This window comes from Euprymna scolopes, chromosome 34 (assembly GCF_053919585.1).
Source record: "Euprymna scolopes isolate OS-2025 chromosome 34, ASM5391958v1, whole genome shotgun sequence".
Classification (NCBI taxonomy): Eukaryota; Metazoa; Mollusca; class Cephalopoda; order Sepiida; family Sepiolidae; genus Euprymna; species Euprymna scolopes.
This window is the reverse complement of record NC_136515.1, coordinates 79,830,379-79,850,612: the sequence shown is the minus strand read 5'-3', so window position 1 is coordinate 79,850,612 and position 20,234 is coordinate 79,830,379. Positions and strand designations below refer to the sequence as shown.

At 33.8% G+C, this 20,234-nt stretch overlaps 1 protein-coding gene across 2 annotated transcripts in view; it reads right to left on the bottom strand.

Moving 5' to 3' along the window:
- LOC145259308 (spartin-like) overlaps positions 1-20,234 on the bottom strand; it is a 57,969-nt gene that overhangs the window by 11,479 nt on the left and 26,256 nt on the right. For both annotated transcript variants that reach the window (XM_080117192.1, XM_080117193.1), the window contains 2 exons: positions 9,765-9,983; positions 1,557-1,748 (listed from right to left, as the gene is read on the bottom strand). In XM_080117192.1, the coding sequence (XP_079973318.1) occupies positions 1,557-1,748; positions 9,765-9,983 (411 nt within the window). The remainder of the gene's footprint in view (positions 1-1,556; positions 1,749-9,764; positions 9,984-20,234) is intronic.

Below are 20,234 nucleotides of genomic sequence, written 5' to 3'. Positions count from 1 at the left end.
GCAATTCTCTATCTGTATAAAAGCCAAGTACGTCCAAGGATGGAATACTGCTGCTATATCTGGGCAGGAGCTGCTAAAAACAGCCTATCCTGCCTTGACAGAGTACAAAATAGACTTCGTGGTTTAGTGGGGGATGCCCTTTTCTCTTCCCTGCAGCCTCTCTCTCACAGAAGAGACTTGCGAGCCTGTCTTTGTTTTATCGTTATTTCCATGGCAGGTGCTTGTCTGAGCTCCAATCCCTCGTCCCCCCTCGCCAATCTTTCACGAGAAACATTCGTCTGGCTGAAACTACTGTCAATCATTTTCCCCACTCTTTATCTGTGCCTAAATCCAAACGTAGAGTCCATGAACAAAGCTTCTTTCTTAGAACTGCACGCCAGTGGAACTCTCTGCCGCTTGCCTGTTTCCCATCTGACTACAACTTGGACGTCTTTAAGTCCAACATAAACAAACTCCTGACAAACCGCCCCCTTAAGTAAGACACTCTATCAAAACCCCCAATACTAATGATTACTACAATACTATCTCATTGATTACTGTACACGCAATAACCATTATCCCTGAGTGGCCTTCGGGCCTTGATAAGTGGTGACCCCCATGTAAAAAAAAAACATCACAAGTACATTTGAGAAGCTTTATTACTGCACAAACTGAAAGGCCCAAAATATAAAATCAACAGTAGGTTCTTTGATATGACAGGGGTGCGCTCAAAATGAATGCTTCCGTTTAAAGCACAATTGCACCATGATACTTGACTTTTTCATTTTAAACTTAAATTCAAACCATTATCACCACAGTAATATACTATCAGTAGTATCAAACAGTAAGGCCAGGCATATAAAATCAACAATAGGTTCTTTGACATGACAGGGGCACATTTTAATTGAAGGTTTCTGTTTAGATCATAATTGAACTTTTGCGTTTTAAACTTTAATGCGTTCATTATATATCAAAAAAATGTTTTATAAAATTAACAGTTGATTCTCTACAGAGCAATGTTATAACTACAATGCATTGTGGACTAAGTCACTGTAGAGAGCCATGTAAAGCTTCATGATAGGTCCTCAACTAGAGCAGAAAATCGGTCAATTTAACTGAAAAATGGGCGATTTCGATGACAATAAAAATAAGTGAATTGATCATCATTCAATCCCGGGCAATATATTTTCCATATAGCTATTTTTTATTTACCAAATGTGAAAGCTGTGAAACACAAATAAGCATGAAACACACATATATGCCTTACATATAAAGTAAAGTGATATTCCCCCATTTGATTGACCAGTATACCTTTCATAAACAAAAGCTACATACCAAAAATTGCCTCAATCATTTTGAAGTTACGCCGTTTTGTGTCGGGGGAAAATATTAAATTCCATTTTCATTTAATTTCATCAATTTTTATATTCAGTCTTCTCACCAATTTTTGGTTAGCTTATTTATGCCAACGAGAGAATAGGTAGAGATTTTCTCTCTCTCAGTCAAAACTACTCTGACCACAAACCATTGCACCAAATGAAATGCCTGCAAAATCAGCAAGTAAAAACATTACTTACAAGCAAAACCGCTGACACGGACAGCTGAATGGGTGGCAACCCGTAGATACTCGGCACCTTTTTGAGCTGCAGGATCAATGCGCTTTCTGTCTCCTGGGGATATACGAGAAATTATCTGTTCGGATCCTTTTTTCATCAAAACGGTCCCCTGTTCAGCACCTTTACCAAGACCCCATGCAAGAAAATCAGCAACTGAAAATAAAATATGTTAAGTACATTAAAAAAGGGAGGTTGAATGACACCAAAGGTTCTGATTGGTGAAGCAATGATCAAGAAAGGCAAATTCATTTAATAAAAATTGGTAGAACAAGTTATGAAGACAAACAAACCAAAGTTTGATGAAAAAAAAATCTTAAAAAGGCACTACTCTTAGGTCATTTTTCCTAGACAGTATTGTCTGCCACATATCAATTTTTATAATCGAGCATGCATATAATATTTTTGCAAAAATCAAGACAACAAAATATAAAATGTGTTACGACTGTTTCATAACCATTTGGACAATTTTAAATATTATATCCTTGAAAAATATTCCAAAATAGCTACTCTTCAGACGGCAAAATACACTAGTTATGCAATCTGAATGTATTCATAATCTCTATTTTAACTTATATTTTATATAATTTCTATTTTAAAAGATCAAGCAGTTGGACCCACCTCAACACCACCCTTATATTTTCTTTGTTTTTTTATTTTCCGATAGCCTTCGTGTGTGTGTATGTATATATATATATATATATATATTAAATGAAATACAGTATAATAAAAACTGTTGAAACATAAGCAACGTTGAACCTGGTCGGTACTAAATGGGTGACCATATGGGGCTTCCAAGTGCTGCATGTATTCTCCACTTATCTCAGCATTGTTTCCAGTCGTCTTGAACTTCTCCTTGCCACTGGACCCTAACAGTGCAGATTCAGGAGAGGTATGGGTGATGGTTGCGCAACCCTTGCTTCACAATTACATGTGCAGCTGCCCCTACAGGGGGTATCCTTTGTCTTTCGAAACCGAATGGAGGCATCGATAATAGAAATAATTTCTGTGATTTATTTTGATTAAAAATTTGCTGCCTTTAAAAGATATACTATATAAGAACAAGGGGGTGTCAGTATTTCATACCCTAGCAGAAACTTTAGTTGGGACAAATTATTTATACTTATGAAAAAATAGTTTCTTAACAGATACATATATCATAGTTCATGAATTGTTTAATAAAATTAGAGGGGAACAAATAGTGGTTGCCACAGGTAGTCCAATATATATATAGGGGGGGGACGAGGGATTGGACGAGGATTGGAGCTCAGACAAGCACCTGCCATGGAAATAAAGATAAAACAAAGACAGGCTCGCAAGTCTCTTCTGTGGGAGAGAGGTTGCAGGGTAGAGAAAAGGGCATCCCCCACTAAACCACGAAGTCTATTTTGTACTCTGTCAAGGCAGGATAGGCTGTTTTTAGCAGCTCCTGCCCAGATATAGCAGCAGTATTCCATCCTTGGACGTACTTGGCTTTTATATAGCTAGAGAATTGCATCAGCAGTGAGATATCTTCTGGAGCGGTAGAAGGATCCCACCATCTTTCCAGCGACCTTGGCAACAGACTTGATGTACGTGTTCCATTTCAGATCAGGAGTAAAGGACAAACCCAGAAGCTTGTCAAAACACGGGGCTTCTCCTAGACGAGAGCCATCCATTTCAATTGATGCCAGATGGGGATCAGAGCGTTGATGATGTAAAGATAGGAGTTTGGTTTTAGATGCATAAAGATAGATAGAGAGATTGGATGCAATATATAGTAATGATTTAAAAAGTATAAAAAAAGACTCATGCGCCACCACCGGGAATCGAAATCAAAACGTTCAGCTCACGATTTATTTTGCCTCTGACATCAATGACTGGGCTATGAAAACATGTTTACTGCAAGGCTAAAAATTAAAACATGAACCAATATCAACTACGTTATGCATTCGTAATGGCGGCGTTCGACCTTCACCTGGCAAATTTCATTTTTTTTTTTTTTAATTTTCACATTTTTGCACCGATTTTTCTGGGCTAAAACCCAAATATAAAGTTTTGCATAAATTCAAATACCTTATATATGAAGTTTCATGTCTGTAGACCAAAAACTCTAGGAGTTTGGTAGGCAAAAGTTGTGCAACAAAAATATATACGTATACATAAATATATATGGAAACAATTTTGCTTCCTGTAAAGATTTTACGCAAATATTATGCAAGGATAAATCATGTAGAATATCTGCATGAATATAATTACACGTAATAGTTAACTCTAGATGATCATCTCATAAGAAAACCGAAAAAACTAATAGGAAATTAATTAAAATGAATGTTTACAAGAATATGCAAATTAGCTAGATCTTTTGCAGATGGATGCAATTGTACAACCCACATAAGAAAATTGTATTTTCTTTTTGAATAAGTAGAAAAGGGGGGTTTTAATATGAATATCAATACACCCAAAAGAAAAACGAATTTATAGGAGTACAGATATATATACACACACACACACACACACCTGATTAAGGTTTGTGAGAAGTGCTTGATTATAAAAAGATTAGGGCAATTAAGGCAGGATTTTTTTGGTCTTACAAATCCAAGTTTTTCATTCTTATCTGGTCTGGTTGGATTTATAAGACCAAAAAATCCAATCTTGATTGCCCTTCGGGGTCCATGATGCAGTGGACAGAGGCATTGAATCTCTATGGTTCCAGGTGAGCATTGTCTAAAGATAGCAGTTTCAATCCTATCCAAAGTCGGCCAGAAGATTAGTTGGCCAAAACATAGTAAGACAACAACAACTATGGAAGGCAGTAATTACTGAGATTACGGTTAAGAGATTCAGCATTCCTATCCCGTCATGATTAACCAACTGATGAAAGCCAGAGGAATAGTGGGCTGAAATGTCATGAAATAATGACTATGAAGATGAGGATAACAGTCCGCAAATAAATAAAGGACTTTTATCTGTTTGTCAACTTTTCCACAAGGTTTGAAAACACCTTCTAAAGATCGTGACAAGCTGGTTTATTGGTTATCATACTTGACTCACTGTCTTTAGAATATGAGTATTTTATTTTTACTTAGAAAAAGTAAACTGTTTAGAAAAAAAAAAAAAAAATAATACTTGCATGCATATGTTTTGTTTTTTATTTTTCTTCATTTTTTTTTTTTAAAATTTGACGTTACGTTTAATACCTACAATGTTTCTGTTTATAATAAATGAACAATCTGCATTAATGAAAATATAATATTGATTTGTTTTTACGATTAGGCAAAGTTGGGCATTCTGCTAGTTATGTATATAATTGCTTACAATCTCACAATATATATAATCAAATTATTTTAAACATTTTCATCAAATGTTATAGAATATATAAGAACTAGCGGGGCTACTCGGCGTTGCTCGGGACCATATAAACAATGAGAAAATTGAAGTTGATTTTGAACATATTTGTTATTCTTCGGACAGAGGAATTTTTAATGTCTATGTATCATTAGCTTTTTCGAACAAAAGAATATTTTACCTACCCTAGGACGGGTATTACACGTATCAAATAATTGTACCTTATCTAGGTACAGTAATTTATACCATATATATGAAATAATGTTTCCTTTGTGGGGATAGGTAATATACAACACATATTTAAAATAATTTCACCTATCCTCGGACGTGTAATTAAAATACATACATGAAACAATTTCACATAATATCGACAGGTATTGTACATGTTAAATAATTTCTCTTACCACCAAGGCTACCATAATTTTAAGAAAACTGAAACAATTTTTCAAAAGTAGATCATTAGACTTTCCAAATTAGTACATAAATACATAATCCTTGTTAAGAATTAGGCGACCATTGCTTCATCATAAATTTCAATATTACTAGGTTTTTCCCTTTGCCACTATCGGCACTAAAATTGTAAGAAAAATTATGACATTTTTTAACGATATCTCAGTACGATTTTCAAATTAATGCATAAATACATTGACACAGTTAGTGATTAGACAACCCTTGCTTCATTATCAAATTCCACATCACTGCGTTTCATTTTAATTCCCCACTACTGACACCAAATTTTTTTTTGAAAAATACTTCATTTTCTGAAGATTACTCAGTAGGTTTTACAAACAAATAACAAATGTGTTAAGTTTAGAGATTAGGCAATCCTTGCTTCACTACAAAATTCCATGTTACTGTGTTCTATTCCTCCCAACTACCGATGCCATATTTTTAAGTGAAATGATATTATTTCTTGATTGTGATTAGGCAACTTTTACTTAACCACAAATTTCAATATTAATGTAGTTATTCCCTCCCACATACCAACAACATAATAGTAAGAGAAATTTTGTCTTTTCCGGAATATGATTCCACAGATACTCTATATTTTTGGAATATGACATTGTGGGGCATTGCTTTGTGACCCCAAAACGGACATTACTCTCTCCAACACAATCCCAAAAGAGAACTCCACAGCTCGTTTAAAATTAAAATAATCATGCTTCTTTCTCCTCCCCACTACAACCATCACATAATTCCCGGATGATAACATTAAAAATTCAAAAAAATATGGATCACCCCCTACAGAAACTGGCCTAGTAAACTTTCATAGAAAACCAACAATATATATGAATTACTCTAATTTTGAGATTGGAAACTGTTTCAGCCATATCCATAATCGACTTCACAAATAAAGTAATTTTGAGATGGAAAATTGTTTAAGCCATTTCAAGGACAAACTTTACATTCTACCACCCTCATTTAATCCAAGCGACGCTGGGTATTCTGCTAGTATATATATGACCAAGACAATGTTGCTAAACTTAGGTGATCTACACAAAGCATTTGGTATTCCCAAGTAGTCACCCATCTGATAATGACCAAGACAATGTTGCTTAACTTTGGTGATCTACATAAAGCATTTGGTATTCCCGTATAGTCACCCATCTGATAATGACCAAGGCAATGTTGCTTAACTTTGGTGATTTACATAAAGTATTTTGTATTCCCAAGTAGTCACCCATGTGATTATAGTCAGACTCCATGTTTCTTAACTTCAGTGATCTATACAAAGCATTTTGTATTCCTAAGTAGTCACCCATAGTAATGACCAAGACAATGTTGCTTAACTTTGGTGATCTAAATAAAGCATTTTGCATTCCCAAGTAGTCACCCATCTGATAATGACCAGGCTATATGTTGCTTAACTTTGGTGATCCACATAAAGCATTTGGTACTCCCAAGTAGAAACCCATCTTCAAAATTGTCAAATCGAACCTGTAGTGCACAAGTACCTTCAAAATTGTCAAATCAGACCCATACTGCACAAGCACCTTCAAAATTCTTTTAAATCAGACCTATACGGCACAAGCACCATAACATTTCTCAAATCGGACCTATACTGCACAAGCACCTTCAAAATTGTATAATCGGACCTATACATCACAAGCACCTTCAAAATTGTCAAATCGGATCTATACTGCACATACACCTTAAAAATTGTCAAATCGAACCTATACTGCACAAGCACCTTCAAAATTGTCAAATCATACCTATACTGCACAAGCACCTTCAAAACTGTAAAATAGGACCTATACTGCACAAGAACCTTTATAATTTTTGAACACATAAATACATTACCAAAGTAAGTGAACATTGTATGTGATTTTTGGAATATGACATCTATAGATATATTCATAATGATCAGTTAATTAGTTTTGGAGTTGATCCAAGACACAAAAAGATATAATCATATACACATAATTAAAATCAATAATGATCGGTTAATTAGTTTAGGAGTGAAATTAATACATACATATATATTAACATATACACATTGTTAAAATTCATAATCATCGGTTAATTAGTTTAGGAGTGAATCTAATACGTAGAAATATATAAACATACACACATAATTAAAATTCATAATGATCGGTTAATTAGTTTAGGAGTGAATCCACTAATAGAAACACAATCATATACACATCACCAAAATTAATAATGATCTGTTCAGCGATGTGATTTTTGGAATATGACATCTTGTCTCAATTAAGAACATGCTAAATATAAAAATAGGTATCTTTTTTTAATAGAAGCTAATGTTCGGTTGGAAATTTCACTATATTATACGGTTACTTGGTCTTTTGGCTAAGATCAAAAAAAAAAAAAACAACAAAAAAAAAAAAATGCATACACAGACATACAGATAAGTTTTTACCAATTGTAAATATGCCTTCTTTTATTCTAAACGCTGGGGATATATTAGGTAGATTAGGATCCACAGAGTGAATGAGGTATTATGGTAAATGTTGCCAGTCAAGAGTGAGACTTCAAAGTCCATTTTTATGAAGTGTTAATAGTCACAAAGACCCTGAACCCTCCCCTCCCCAATTTCTTATAGGGCCTTGTGTCTAATTTTGTTGCTTGTTATTTTTGTTTTTATAATTTTATATTGTAATTTCATTTTTTGACAACAATAAAATAAATAAGATCAAAGTGTAGTATCTGTTCTTAGAATTCAAGCGGTCCTATCTTTCCCAAAGGGAGGTCACGCGCATATTATAACAATGATTGTTTATTAATCTAATGGTATTCAACAACGAAGCTACATCCAAGGGAGGTCACTTGCATAGTATAACAATGATTATATATTATTCTAATGTCAAACCTTAGAGAAATAAACGTTACTCGACAATTATTGTTTCTAAAAGAAAAAATAAACACATCAAGATGGTTTCCTGTCTACACATCTGTGTGTGTGTGTATCTCTAGCTCCCATAAACAAAGAAGAATACAAAAAAGAAAATGGCCGCTTGTTATCATTTTGTAAACATAGCTATCGTTTCGTCGGTCATTATTTTTAAGCGTAATTTTTTTTTTGTTCTGGACAGTTTTGCTTGTAATTTTTCGTTTAACTATCGTATGTTACTATTTTTAACCCGATAAAAACTTATGTATCGTTTTCATAACGTGTAAGTTAATATTTTAATTTGTATGATGCTCGAATTTTTACCGATAATTATCTCTTATTATATGCATTGTTTTGCTTACAGACATAACCATTACAGCGTGGTGACGTCACGTGACATGACTAAGCAATTTTTCAATTACGTATAAATATCACTCGACTATCACTTTATTACTACTTAAATACATAGGAAAAACGAAGAAATGTCACTTTTTGCCCCCTCCCCGGCAGAAAAACGGCCAGCTGATCAACTTAGACTTGACCGTTTGGGCTAAAATTTTTATATTTTTCGTCCGGGGGTTCGAGCTTCAATATGATACCAAATTTGTCAAGTTTGGTTGTGTCTGTCAAAAGTTTTAGGCGGACATAGAAACATACATACTAACAGATGTTTGAGATTTATATATATAGACTAGCGGGGGTACCTGGCGTTGCCCAGGTGTGTGTGTGGGGGGGGGGGGTAGATCAAAACAACCCTGTTAAAAAAAAACGTTGGCCGGGTGTTTGGAGGTCTAAAAGAAAAAAAAAAAGTTTTAGTAGAAACGTAGGCTTGAATCCCGAACCTTTGACGCAGAAGTGGAAAGGAAATGGAAAAAAAAAACCTGCGACCTAACTATCTCGACCATGGGAATAGATGAATTTATAAGTGTGTTAAGTTGACGTTTATAAACCTAAATTAGCAAGGTGCAAGAACGTTAAGTTGCATGATGTTTGACCTAGTTTTGCGCTGGAAGCCAGTTTCTGTTTTCCCCGCTACACGGCGATCAAAAAATATCTTGAAAATAGCTTGTAAAAGTCGGGTAAATTAAAGATAGCTGTGAACCGAGTTCCTTAGTCGTAGATATTATTATTTAGACAGCATATAATAAGTTTTAAAAAGGAGCGAGCCAACCGAGAATGACGGCTAAAAAACCTTTTGTAGACATACAGAAAAAGCGAACACACATACATACGTACACACATTTTCGCTTTTATATATGTAGATAGAACATATACAAATCAAATTATTTTAAGCATTTTTATCAAATGTTACTCAAGAACTGTTAATTCATTCTTCTACCGTTTTATTTCTCAATTTATTATGAACTTTACACAATTTTAAAAAATTGCTCTAGAGAGAGAAATAAATCTATTTGTGTCATAGTTTAAGTTTTGTTTCAATCTTTCTTGCCAATAAATTGAAAACCTCCTTCACAAACGCAAGAAGAAAGACTTACCTTTTTCAATTCCCCTGGCAACTTTGGTGCTTGTCTTTTCCTCTTCTTCCAAACCCAATCCTTCCTCTTTCGGAACAGGTACTCGGAATTTTGGCACTTCAATGTATTCAGGTGGTCCTTCTTGCCTCTGGAAATGAGTCATGGAAGCGAGCAAGTCCTCAAAGAATTCCCTTTCATCTTTGGAAATTGTTTCTGGTAATATTAAACCAACCGCACAACCTAATATGAAAGTATTTAAAGAAAAATTAAATTAAAATAATTTGAATTATTCGGACAACAATTTTCATCTTCATTGTTATCTTCACAACGTTTCAGCTGATGTAATCTCAAACTTTATTTTAGTGTTGAGATGATTAATTGGAATCGGAAAAATCAGAACTTTCGGGGGTATCAGAATCGGAAAAATTTGTGCTTATTTTCTGATGCCAAAAACGATTCTTTTAATTAGCTTTTTTTTTTATTTGATTTTGTTTAAAAAACAAAAAAAAAAAAAAAAAAACTTCTGCTTGTAGTAATAATAATACAATAATAATATTGATTTAAACTTCCAATAAAACTAGAATCACTCCACCACACAAATGTTTTTACACGTTTGAACATGTTCTAACAGTAATCCGGACATTTTATATTTAAATATTTAGAGATTTATAAAGAATCAAAATCTGTAATTATATCGGAATTGGGAAAAATATTGGAATCGTCCCAACACTACTAACAATTTTTTAGAATCTTCATGTTCAACTCGGAAACTTATGACAGTTTCATTCAGCACCGAAATCAACAGCATCTATATCATTCTTGTAATGAGGTTTTCCCTGTTGATTGCTGGTCATGTGCAGTTCTAAGAGGTCCACACTTCCAGGCTTTGCCTCCACTGAGATGGGATTAGTTTATTGCTAATTATCTGAGGCACTTCTACCGGGAAATGCCAACGGAGTTGCCCAGGCATCTTTTGCAGGTTAATGTTAGTCCTTGGGGGCACTGACTTTTCAATCCCACTTTCCGATCCATGGAGAGTGAAAAGGACAGACGTATGAATCCTGTACCCTATCAATGTCTAAGAAGGGGGTAGAATTACATGGCTGCTTGTGGATCGACCTAACATTCACGTGTTTGCATACCGAAAATAAAATTAACTGGAATGAAAGAAATTGTCTCATACGTTGATTCTCATGACATCTGATATCGGAAAGATGTTTATCACAGCGTCTACAAAAGGAGAATTAACGGCAAGAAGCAGCAACGAGGAAACAGACTAAAGGTACGCCCATTTACCTGTGTGTCATGCTTGCCTGAATTTTTATGGGTGAGAAATACTTTCGGGGAAGTCTTGAGCTCCCCACATTTTGGGCCCTTATGCCAAACTTACCCTGTACCAGATGTGCTTGATCTCAAGAGGGAGGTAAGGATACATCTCAGTAATTGCACATTTTAAAAGTTGATGCTGTCAGAGTGGGAGATTGACAGGTGTTTTGTGTAGCCGAGTGCAAGGAGGTGGCTAACGACAACAAAATAACATTTCATTTTGAGCTTGTGTCAAATTCTATGCATGTTTCTCTCTCCCTTTCTCTACCTGTATGGTAAGAAAGAAATATATATCTTCAACATATGGAGCATATTGATCAACAAAATCAGTAAAATAAATTCTTCCAAAAGTTTATGATGCCATGCAAGATTATGTGCCGGATTTAGTTTTGAACGTTTTAATGCAAAATACATACTCCTTAGGGTCCTTTTTAAGGTCTTTCGACACCTGGATAAAAATTTAACTGTAAAATTTAGACAAAAAATGTTTTTTTATAAGCCATACGATACTATAGACAATTTCTTATGCATGGACTCACAGCATCCGTGCCCGCTCGATGTACATACTCCCGACTAGCCAAACAAGTAACAAAACCCCACCCCATGTACTAAATTCCGAAATGCCTTCTACTGCAAGAGTTTCTTTTCTCGGATTACTGAACTTTGGAATTTTTTTTTTTTTTTTTTACAAAGGAGTCACCACTTATCAAGGCCCAAAGGCCACTCGAGGATAAAGGTTAATAAATGTACAGTAGTCAATGGGAAAATGTTGTAGCAATCTATGATTCCTCCTTGCCAAACTGTCAAAAAAAAAAAAAAAAAAAAAAAAATACTCAACTAGCTACAACCGTTATGTATGATTTTCCCCACTATCTGTGCCTAAATCTAAACGCAGATTCCATGAACAAAGCTTTTTCCCAGAACTACCTGCCTGTAAAACACTGTTCTGCTGGCCTGCTTCCCACTTGAATACAACATGGTAGCTTTCAAATCCAATGTAAACAAGTTCTTGTTAAGCCATCCCCATAAATAATCAAATTTTATCCAATTTACACTATTAACGATTACTACACTACATTATTCTATATTCATTAACCTTTATCCTCAAGTGGCCTTCGTGCCTTGATAAAGTGGTGCCTCCAAAAAGAAAAAAGAATCTAGTGAAAAATCTGACTGCAACATGTCAGATCCAAAAAGATAAACCTGAAGATGGTTAGAGGTCGTATCGTAACAATGTTTCATTTGATAACTAAGACGAGAATATTAGTCAGAATAATCCCAAAACAGTTCAAGTAAAATAGCAAAAAACTTTCTGGCAAGAAAAATATAGATAAACAAAATCAATAACCAAAAGTTCTTTATTGGAATAAAAGAAAATGAGGGTCACCAAATCACCAGATTTCCAACGAATGAAAATATAAAATGAAAATAAAAATTAATAAAAAATTGAAGAAATAAATAGTGAATGTATTTATGGAGAAGAAAAAAAAAATATATTTTTTTTTAAATGTTTTTTTCTTTTCTTATTTAAAAAAAATAATATTTATTTTTTTTTAATGTTTTTTTTTTTTTTACTTATTTAAAAAAAAATATATTTATTTTTTTAATGTTTTTTCTTTTTTACTTATTTAAAAGAAAAAAATGTTTGGATTCTAAACATGTCAAATCCATCTATATATAAAAGTGACCTTGTCTGTTCGTGTGAAGAAACGGTCTCTACCAAACTACTCTGTCAATTTTTGGTCTAAAGACTTGAAATTTCATATATAGGGGATTTGGACCTGTGGAACAAATTCTTTTTCTTTTTAGCCAGTAAATTAAGCTAAGAGGTCAAAATTAAAAAGAATGGAATTTGGTAAGTATAGACTTAATTTTCTCTGCTATGCATACACCATAGTCTGTTTATTTTTAGAGATTTTATATCCACCTTTTTTTAGCTCATACAGTAATAAGGCTAAGGTGCTAAATGTTTTAGTTTTGATTCTAGCTGATGGCACCTTCCATATATATATATATATATATATATATATATATATATATTTGACTACTTCATTTAATCACATAAATTAATATACAAAAATATAATTTTATGCGTAAATTTTTAGTATTTACTTTAACAGTGCTCAATACATAGGTAGAGCTAGGTATTAAGTTATAAAAATATATATGGCAATTAAGCTTGACATTTTGTCACGATATTGAAATGCGGAATATTCTATGTAGCTTAATTGCCATATATATATATATATATATATATATATATATATATATATATATATATATATATATTAGTGTTGGGGCGATAATTGGAATCAGAACTTTTGGGGGTATTGGAATCGGTATTAGAAAAATTTATGGCTAATTTCCGATGCCAAAAACGATTCTTTTAATTATTTTTTTTTTTTTTTTACTTTATTTTGTTTAAAAAAAAATCTTCCACTGCTGATAATAATAAAATAATAAATACTCATAAATTTAAACTTCCAGCTAAAATCTATGGATCACCCCCACCACACAAGTGTGTTTTTACATTTGAGAAAATATATGCACATGTAACATGTTTTTTTCATTTTTTTTACATCGGGGTCACCACTTATCAAGGCCCAGGGACCACTTGAATCGAAGCTAAGGGGTTTTTGGAGTAATTGGGACAACCATTTTATAGCTAAATATTTAGAGATTTATAAAAAATCGGAAATTGGAATTGGAAATTAGTACTGAATTGGTAAAAACTTTGCAATCGTCCCATCACTCTCTCTCTCTCTCTCTCTATATATATATATATATTAACTTTTGGAATCACTACTATATATTAGGTACAATATAATAATAGAATATTGACTATAATAATAATGATAATAATAATAATAAAACCTGCCGAAGTGAAAATATATTTAAGCATATGTTACAATCTGCTAAGTCAGGCAGCCATTATGATATATTGGGTACAATATAATAATCAATAGAGAACTGGCTCTATAATAATAAATACGAAATGTGCATGAATTAAAATATCATATTTAAGTGCATTTTATGACCGGGCAACCCTGGGCCGTCTGCTAGTATATATATAAAAGTGACCTTGTTTGATTTGGTGTGTACGGTTTGGTTTTTAGCTGGTAAAAATAGTTGCTAAAGAGTTAAAATTTAAAAATTGGAACTTACCAGGTGTAAGTCGACTAAATGTATATCTTCTACGTATGCACTAATATATATTTATACAATGAACAACATTATTTTTTAAGCTTTGATATGGACTTGGCTCAGATGGTAACAAATAAGTGATTCAACGTTTAAATCTTTTGAATAAAATAAAAAAGAAGAAAGCAGCAGCAAACCAGACCAAGTTGCAAACTGGGGAAGGTGACCATTGCCAAAGCAAACAGGGGAGGATAGACAACAAATAGTGTAAATGTAGGAATCGGTAAAAAGTGAGATGGAGAGGAAGAAAGCAACAAGCTGAGTGCAAATAATAAAATTGTAAATTTTGTGAAAAATGGAGGGTAAAAAAAAGAAAGAAAATTAAATGGGAATAAAATTAAGAATAATTTTAAACAGGACCCTCCCTCCTCTTCTTACAGTAAAAAAAAATATAAAAGTATTGATATTTTTTGATGCCACAATAAAATGATACAATATTTATCTTGGATATACTTTTTTACATTAAATAAAGTAGTTGAAAAACAAATTATTTCTTACAATTAGTCAGAAGTAACTTTTCCAGCTTCTTTGTTATTAATGTTTATGTAATATTAAATGTTTTGCATTGGTTTTAGCGTCCCAAATTCTTGTATGTAAAAAAAATTAATAAATCTCCTAGTAAAATAGAGTTATCTCCCCCAGATCAGTGACAAATTATCCAAAAGCACCTGATTACAATGCTATAAATTTAAAAAGAAAAAAAAGAAAAAAAAGAAAGGTAATTGAGCATAACACGGTAGCTTAACTTTCAAACACGTGGTCAGAGGGCGCCTGCATCTTAATTGAGGTATGGAAGTACAAAATGGAAACAATACCTCCGCTTTTCTCCAAAACTGCTTACTTATATATTTGGGCAAAATATTAGGTTATTTTGTGTTAATATATTTGTTTTAAAATTTATTAACAGAAACATAAAAACAAAAAATGAATGTGTCGCGAAATATTGCTTTCAATACTTCAACATTTTTTATCAATTTTTATTTACTAGCAGTTCAACCCGGCTTTGCTCGGGCCCTATGTACTGTTCATAACTTTATGTGCATATGTATATATTAAAAAGTGTGAACATGTACGGTAATGCCTTTCTATATAATAGGCTTCCTTAACTACCATAGAGAAAAGTTGGTAGAGACTGCAGAGGTTGAATTTTTTAAAACTTTGACCCCAATTTTGACCCATTAACATTTGCTTTGGGCTCAAATTAAATTAAAATGTTTGACCCATGTCCAAGTAACCTACATCTAAAATTTCAAGTATTTAGACCCAAAATTGGCGGAGCAGTTTGGTAGAGTCTGCAAAGGTCAACTGTCAACTTTGACCTCTTGCCAGCCAAATTTTCGCCCAAAAACTGATTAAAAAGTTTGCTACATATCTGAATACCCTTTATGTAAAATTTCAAATGTTTAACCCAAAATTTGCTGAGTAATTTGGTAGAGACCACAGAGGTAAATTTGCTTTTTAAACTTTGACCCCAAAGCATTTATTGTTTTGGGCTCAAATCAAATTATAAAGTTAGATCCATGTCCAAGGAACCTATATCTAAAATTTCAAGTGTTTAGACCCAAAATTGAAGGAGGAGTTTGATAGAGTCCTTAAGGTCAAATTGTTGGACTTTGAACAGCCTTAAAAGCCAAATTTCTGTCCGGAAACCGATTAAAAAGATTTTCCCACATCTCAATACCCCTTATGTCAAATCTCAAAGTCTGTAGACTGAAAATTGACAGGGTTATTTGGTAGGGAAATAGACACACACACACACACACACACACACACACAGACATTTTCACTTTTATAGTTATATATAGATTTATTTAAATACAAAAAGTAATTATATTTGAACAAAAAAAAATCAAAATATGTTTGAAAAAAGTAGAAATTAATTGATAAAAAGTTTAGGAATAATCTTAATAAAATTCAAAACAATATTTCATCTTTCTATAAATAAATATATTTTCAAAATATCTAGATAAACAGAAAAAAAGCTTTTTTAAGTGGGAACACAATGCGACACATTCACAATTGTTTGTTCATATATTTCTGTTAATAAATATTTTTTTTTTTAAGCATCTAAACAGTTTACCAAAATATATAACATATTAACTTAAATAAACAGTTAAAAAAGAAATGTGATAAAAAAATAAATAGCAAATTAATTTCTAAAATATGAAAAAGTTTGATTTCAAATTTTAACTTATACTTGTTCATTAGTTGTTCCTGTTTGTGATTTTACTATATTTTTGTGTTTACAACCATTTTTTGTTTTTGATTAAATCAAAAATTGTTGCATTTTTTGTTAATTTATTTTTTTTATTTACTTTTTTATGAACCATTCTGAAACTCTTTATACCTGTATCATATCTATTTCCAATAAAAAAAAAAGATCAATAAGTAAATGTCTGCGGCAATATGAAGCATTTGATCCCTTTTTGGAGCCTCTCAACCTTACTCACAGAGCCCCAGGACTCTGTGGAACCCACTTTGGCAAACCCTGCTCTTGGGTAATGTTCCACTTTAGTAAATACTCTGTCCCTCTTGTGAAGGCCCTCATCATAAAACCTTTTAACCTTAATTCTCGAATGGCATCTATGGACCTCTACAGTGTAAGGGTGGGATTTTGCTTCTTGACGAGTTTGTTGGTGGTATCTACATTGAGGATACACAATTAGAGTTCAAAGCAGATTTCATTAAAATACTTGTAAAACACATAGAGATGCCACATTTTCAGTGATGAGACAGAGGTTGGAGTTTGGTTGATAGTGAGGGACTTATCAGGTTGGTGACTCTTTTGAACCCTGTCTAGGTTGGTTGGTTGGTTGTTTTTGTTTTACAGCATATCAACCGCTTTCAGGTTATTTAATGCCGAATCTAGTTATTTTGAGGAACGATTTTTAATGGAGTATATTTTTTTTTTTTAAGTCAGATTCTATTTAACCCATAGTTGGGACCCTAACAGGTACTACCACTCCGGGTCAGAGTGGACCTGGGAGCAATGGCAATTAAAGGGTGGCTCCACACTCCGCAAGGCCTGCAAGGTGGGGCCTCACCATCGGATATAGTTTTAGGTCATATCCAGGACACCCTGACTAGGAGCGAGAGACTAGTGACAGATGCCTCAACCCAGATATGGCAACAGTACTCCATACGTAGGTTAATGGTGGCTTTGTACAGATACGAGATACCTGAGGTGTGAGTGACCTTCTAGCACGGTAGAGAGAGCCCACCTTCTTTGCAGCAGTCTTGGCAATGCTCTTAATGTATTTGTTCCAATTCATGTTGCCTGTGAATCTTAAACTTAGGAGTTTGAATGAAGTACATTCAGATTGTGTATCATTAGCCATAGCAATCGGTGGTTGAGAAGGTTTCTTGTAGTTATTAAAGGAAATAAGCTTAATTTTTGCAGCATTGAAAATTACCACCGATTTACAGCCCCATTCCATTACAGATTGGAGGTCTTCCTCTCTTGCTACTTAAATATTCTGTCAGTTATTGAAGGCAGTTATGGTCACAGAATCAGACTCATACTTTCTCTAACATGCTTGTTATTTAATGTTTTTTGTTAACTATACTGTGCTTGTCTTGATTATTATTGACCTGCAAACGTTCAAGAAAAAAATGTATAATTAATGGTTGTGCGCATAACTTAATGGGGGTGCTTGTTTACATTGCTAATCCTTTAAACAAACACATTTCAGGTGAAAACATCACGTATTTACGGGTCATGTCGAAATTAGTATAAATTCCAAAAATTACGAATAATGATCCATTAGAGAAATAATTGCAAGTAAAAATAGAATTTATCGAATTGTATCGTATGTTTTAATGGGGAAGAGTTGTGTGACCAATTCAGTAAGACAAACAAGGGAGATAATCCTTGACTTAAATTGTGACAGATTGGGGCACCATAGTAGCAGGCGAGTAGAGTTAATTAGATCAATATGCAATTTGAGCGACTAGCTATGAATGCAGGGCGAAATTTATATAAGTACAAATCAAATATTCGAAATAAATACGGAATGTCTGGAACAATAATAACGACAAACATCGCCTAATCTCAAACACCAAATGATAACGAAAATGCCTAATTTGGGAAGATGTCAATTTTAGAGAATAAAGGAACAACTGGTTATATAGGTAACTACCAAATTGAAGGAGGGGTGAGTGTGAAAAACGACAAACGTTCGACTCATGTAACCAACCAACATCTAAGAAGGGGAGGGTGTAGAATTTGAGTACTCAAAGAATTACATGGCAGCTTGCAGCTCGACCCATCGTGCATGTGTTTTAATACCGAAAATAAAATTACGTTTAAAATTGGAACAAAAGAAATTGTCTCACGCGTTGATTTGCATAACATCCAATATCAAAAAGATGTTTATCACAGCGTCTACAAGAGGAGGAATTAACAAGATGTGGCAACGAAGAAACAGACTAAACGTACGTCCATTTACGTGTGCGTCATGCATACCTGAAGTTTTATTGCCGTCATCGCTCATGTACTTCGAACGGAGTTAGCAGTCTGTTTAAAGAACTGCTCATATGTTTATCTGATTACAAACTAGCATGGGTACCCAGCATTGCCCGGGTGTGTTGAGGTGGTGTAGTAAGAAACCCCGAAAAAAAAAAAAAAAAAAAAAAGTGGTAGTAGGCAGGCAGGCTCGAACTCGTAACGCTAAGGAGAAAAAGAAGGTTAAAAAAATGTAATGTCTTAGCTGATGCCACAATGGAAAAACCGGAAGTCACGAACGTTGAAATTAAGGCTAGTCACTCAAAAGGAGACGATGGCTTGTGAAAATGTCGGTGAAAAAAGCAACCCCCTCCTTGTAGAAAACTGCTCGGTTGAGGGTGAAGGAATTCATGTTTTTGGCCAATTTTTTGATATTTATCGTCCGAAAGATTAAGGTTTAAAATGATACCGGTTTTGTCACATTCTGACGCATCTATAGGAAGTTTTTGCGAGACATACAAACACACATTTTGCTCTTAATATCGACTACCATATGTAAAGCAAACTGATTATTGTACGTATTTTAACATCCTATCCCTCACACCCAACACATTGCTAACGATACGTATGTAACATGTGATTATTTATAAGTAGGCATTTATTTGCTTCCCCACGAAAGCAAAATATGATACAAGGTAGTTTTTAATGTGGGAAGTAAAACCAGCTCCCCAAAAAGGGGTACTCTGGGTTGATTGGTTGTTTTACGGCATATCAACCCTTTTCGGGTTATTTAATGCCGAATCCAAAGATTTTGAAGAAAATATTTTTTTAATAGAATATATTTGTTGTTTTCACGTCGGTTTCTATTTAACCCATAGTTGGGACCCTAACAGGTACTACCACTCCGGGTCAGAGTGGACCTGGGAGCAATGGTAATTAAAGGGTGGCTCCACACTCCCCAAAGCCCACAAGCTGGGGCCTCACCATCGGATATAGTTTAAGGTCATATCCAGGACCCCCATTGAGGGATTTTTATCCTCTGCAGTGGGGACAGTCGGCGTATTCTAATGCCCCACCGACAGGGCCGGGGTACTCTGGAAGTAGACAAAAATAAAATTGTCTTAGCATAGAAGAGTCTCCCCACTCCATTGACTTAGAACAACATTAACTTGAGTGTAGCATCAGAACAGATACTACACTGATCCTGGCCTGTGCCAGATAAGTAAGGTAAGCAGCAAAAAGATCTGCCATTTTTAAACACAAAATATCAGAATATAATTGTGACTTTTTTTTTTGTTAAAATACATCTAGCACATCTTCTACTGGATCTTTTTTTGTCATTTTTTTTAATTTATACTAATTTCGACACAACATGCAATTACGTAATAATGTTTTCACTTGAAATGCATTGGTTCAAAAGATCACCAATTACACAAATACCTTTAATGGTAATGATCCCAGGGGAGACAACTCATGCTTTATTAGTATTACATTAGGTTCTTCTTTGTCATTAAAGCGAA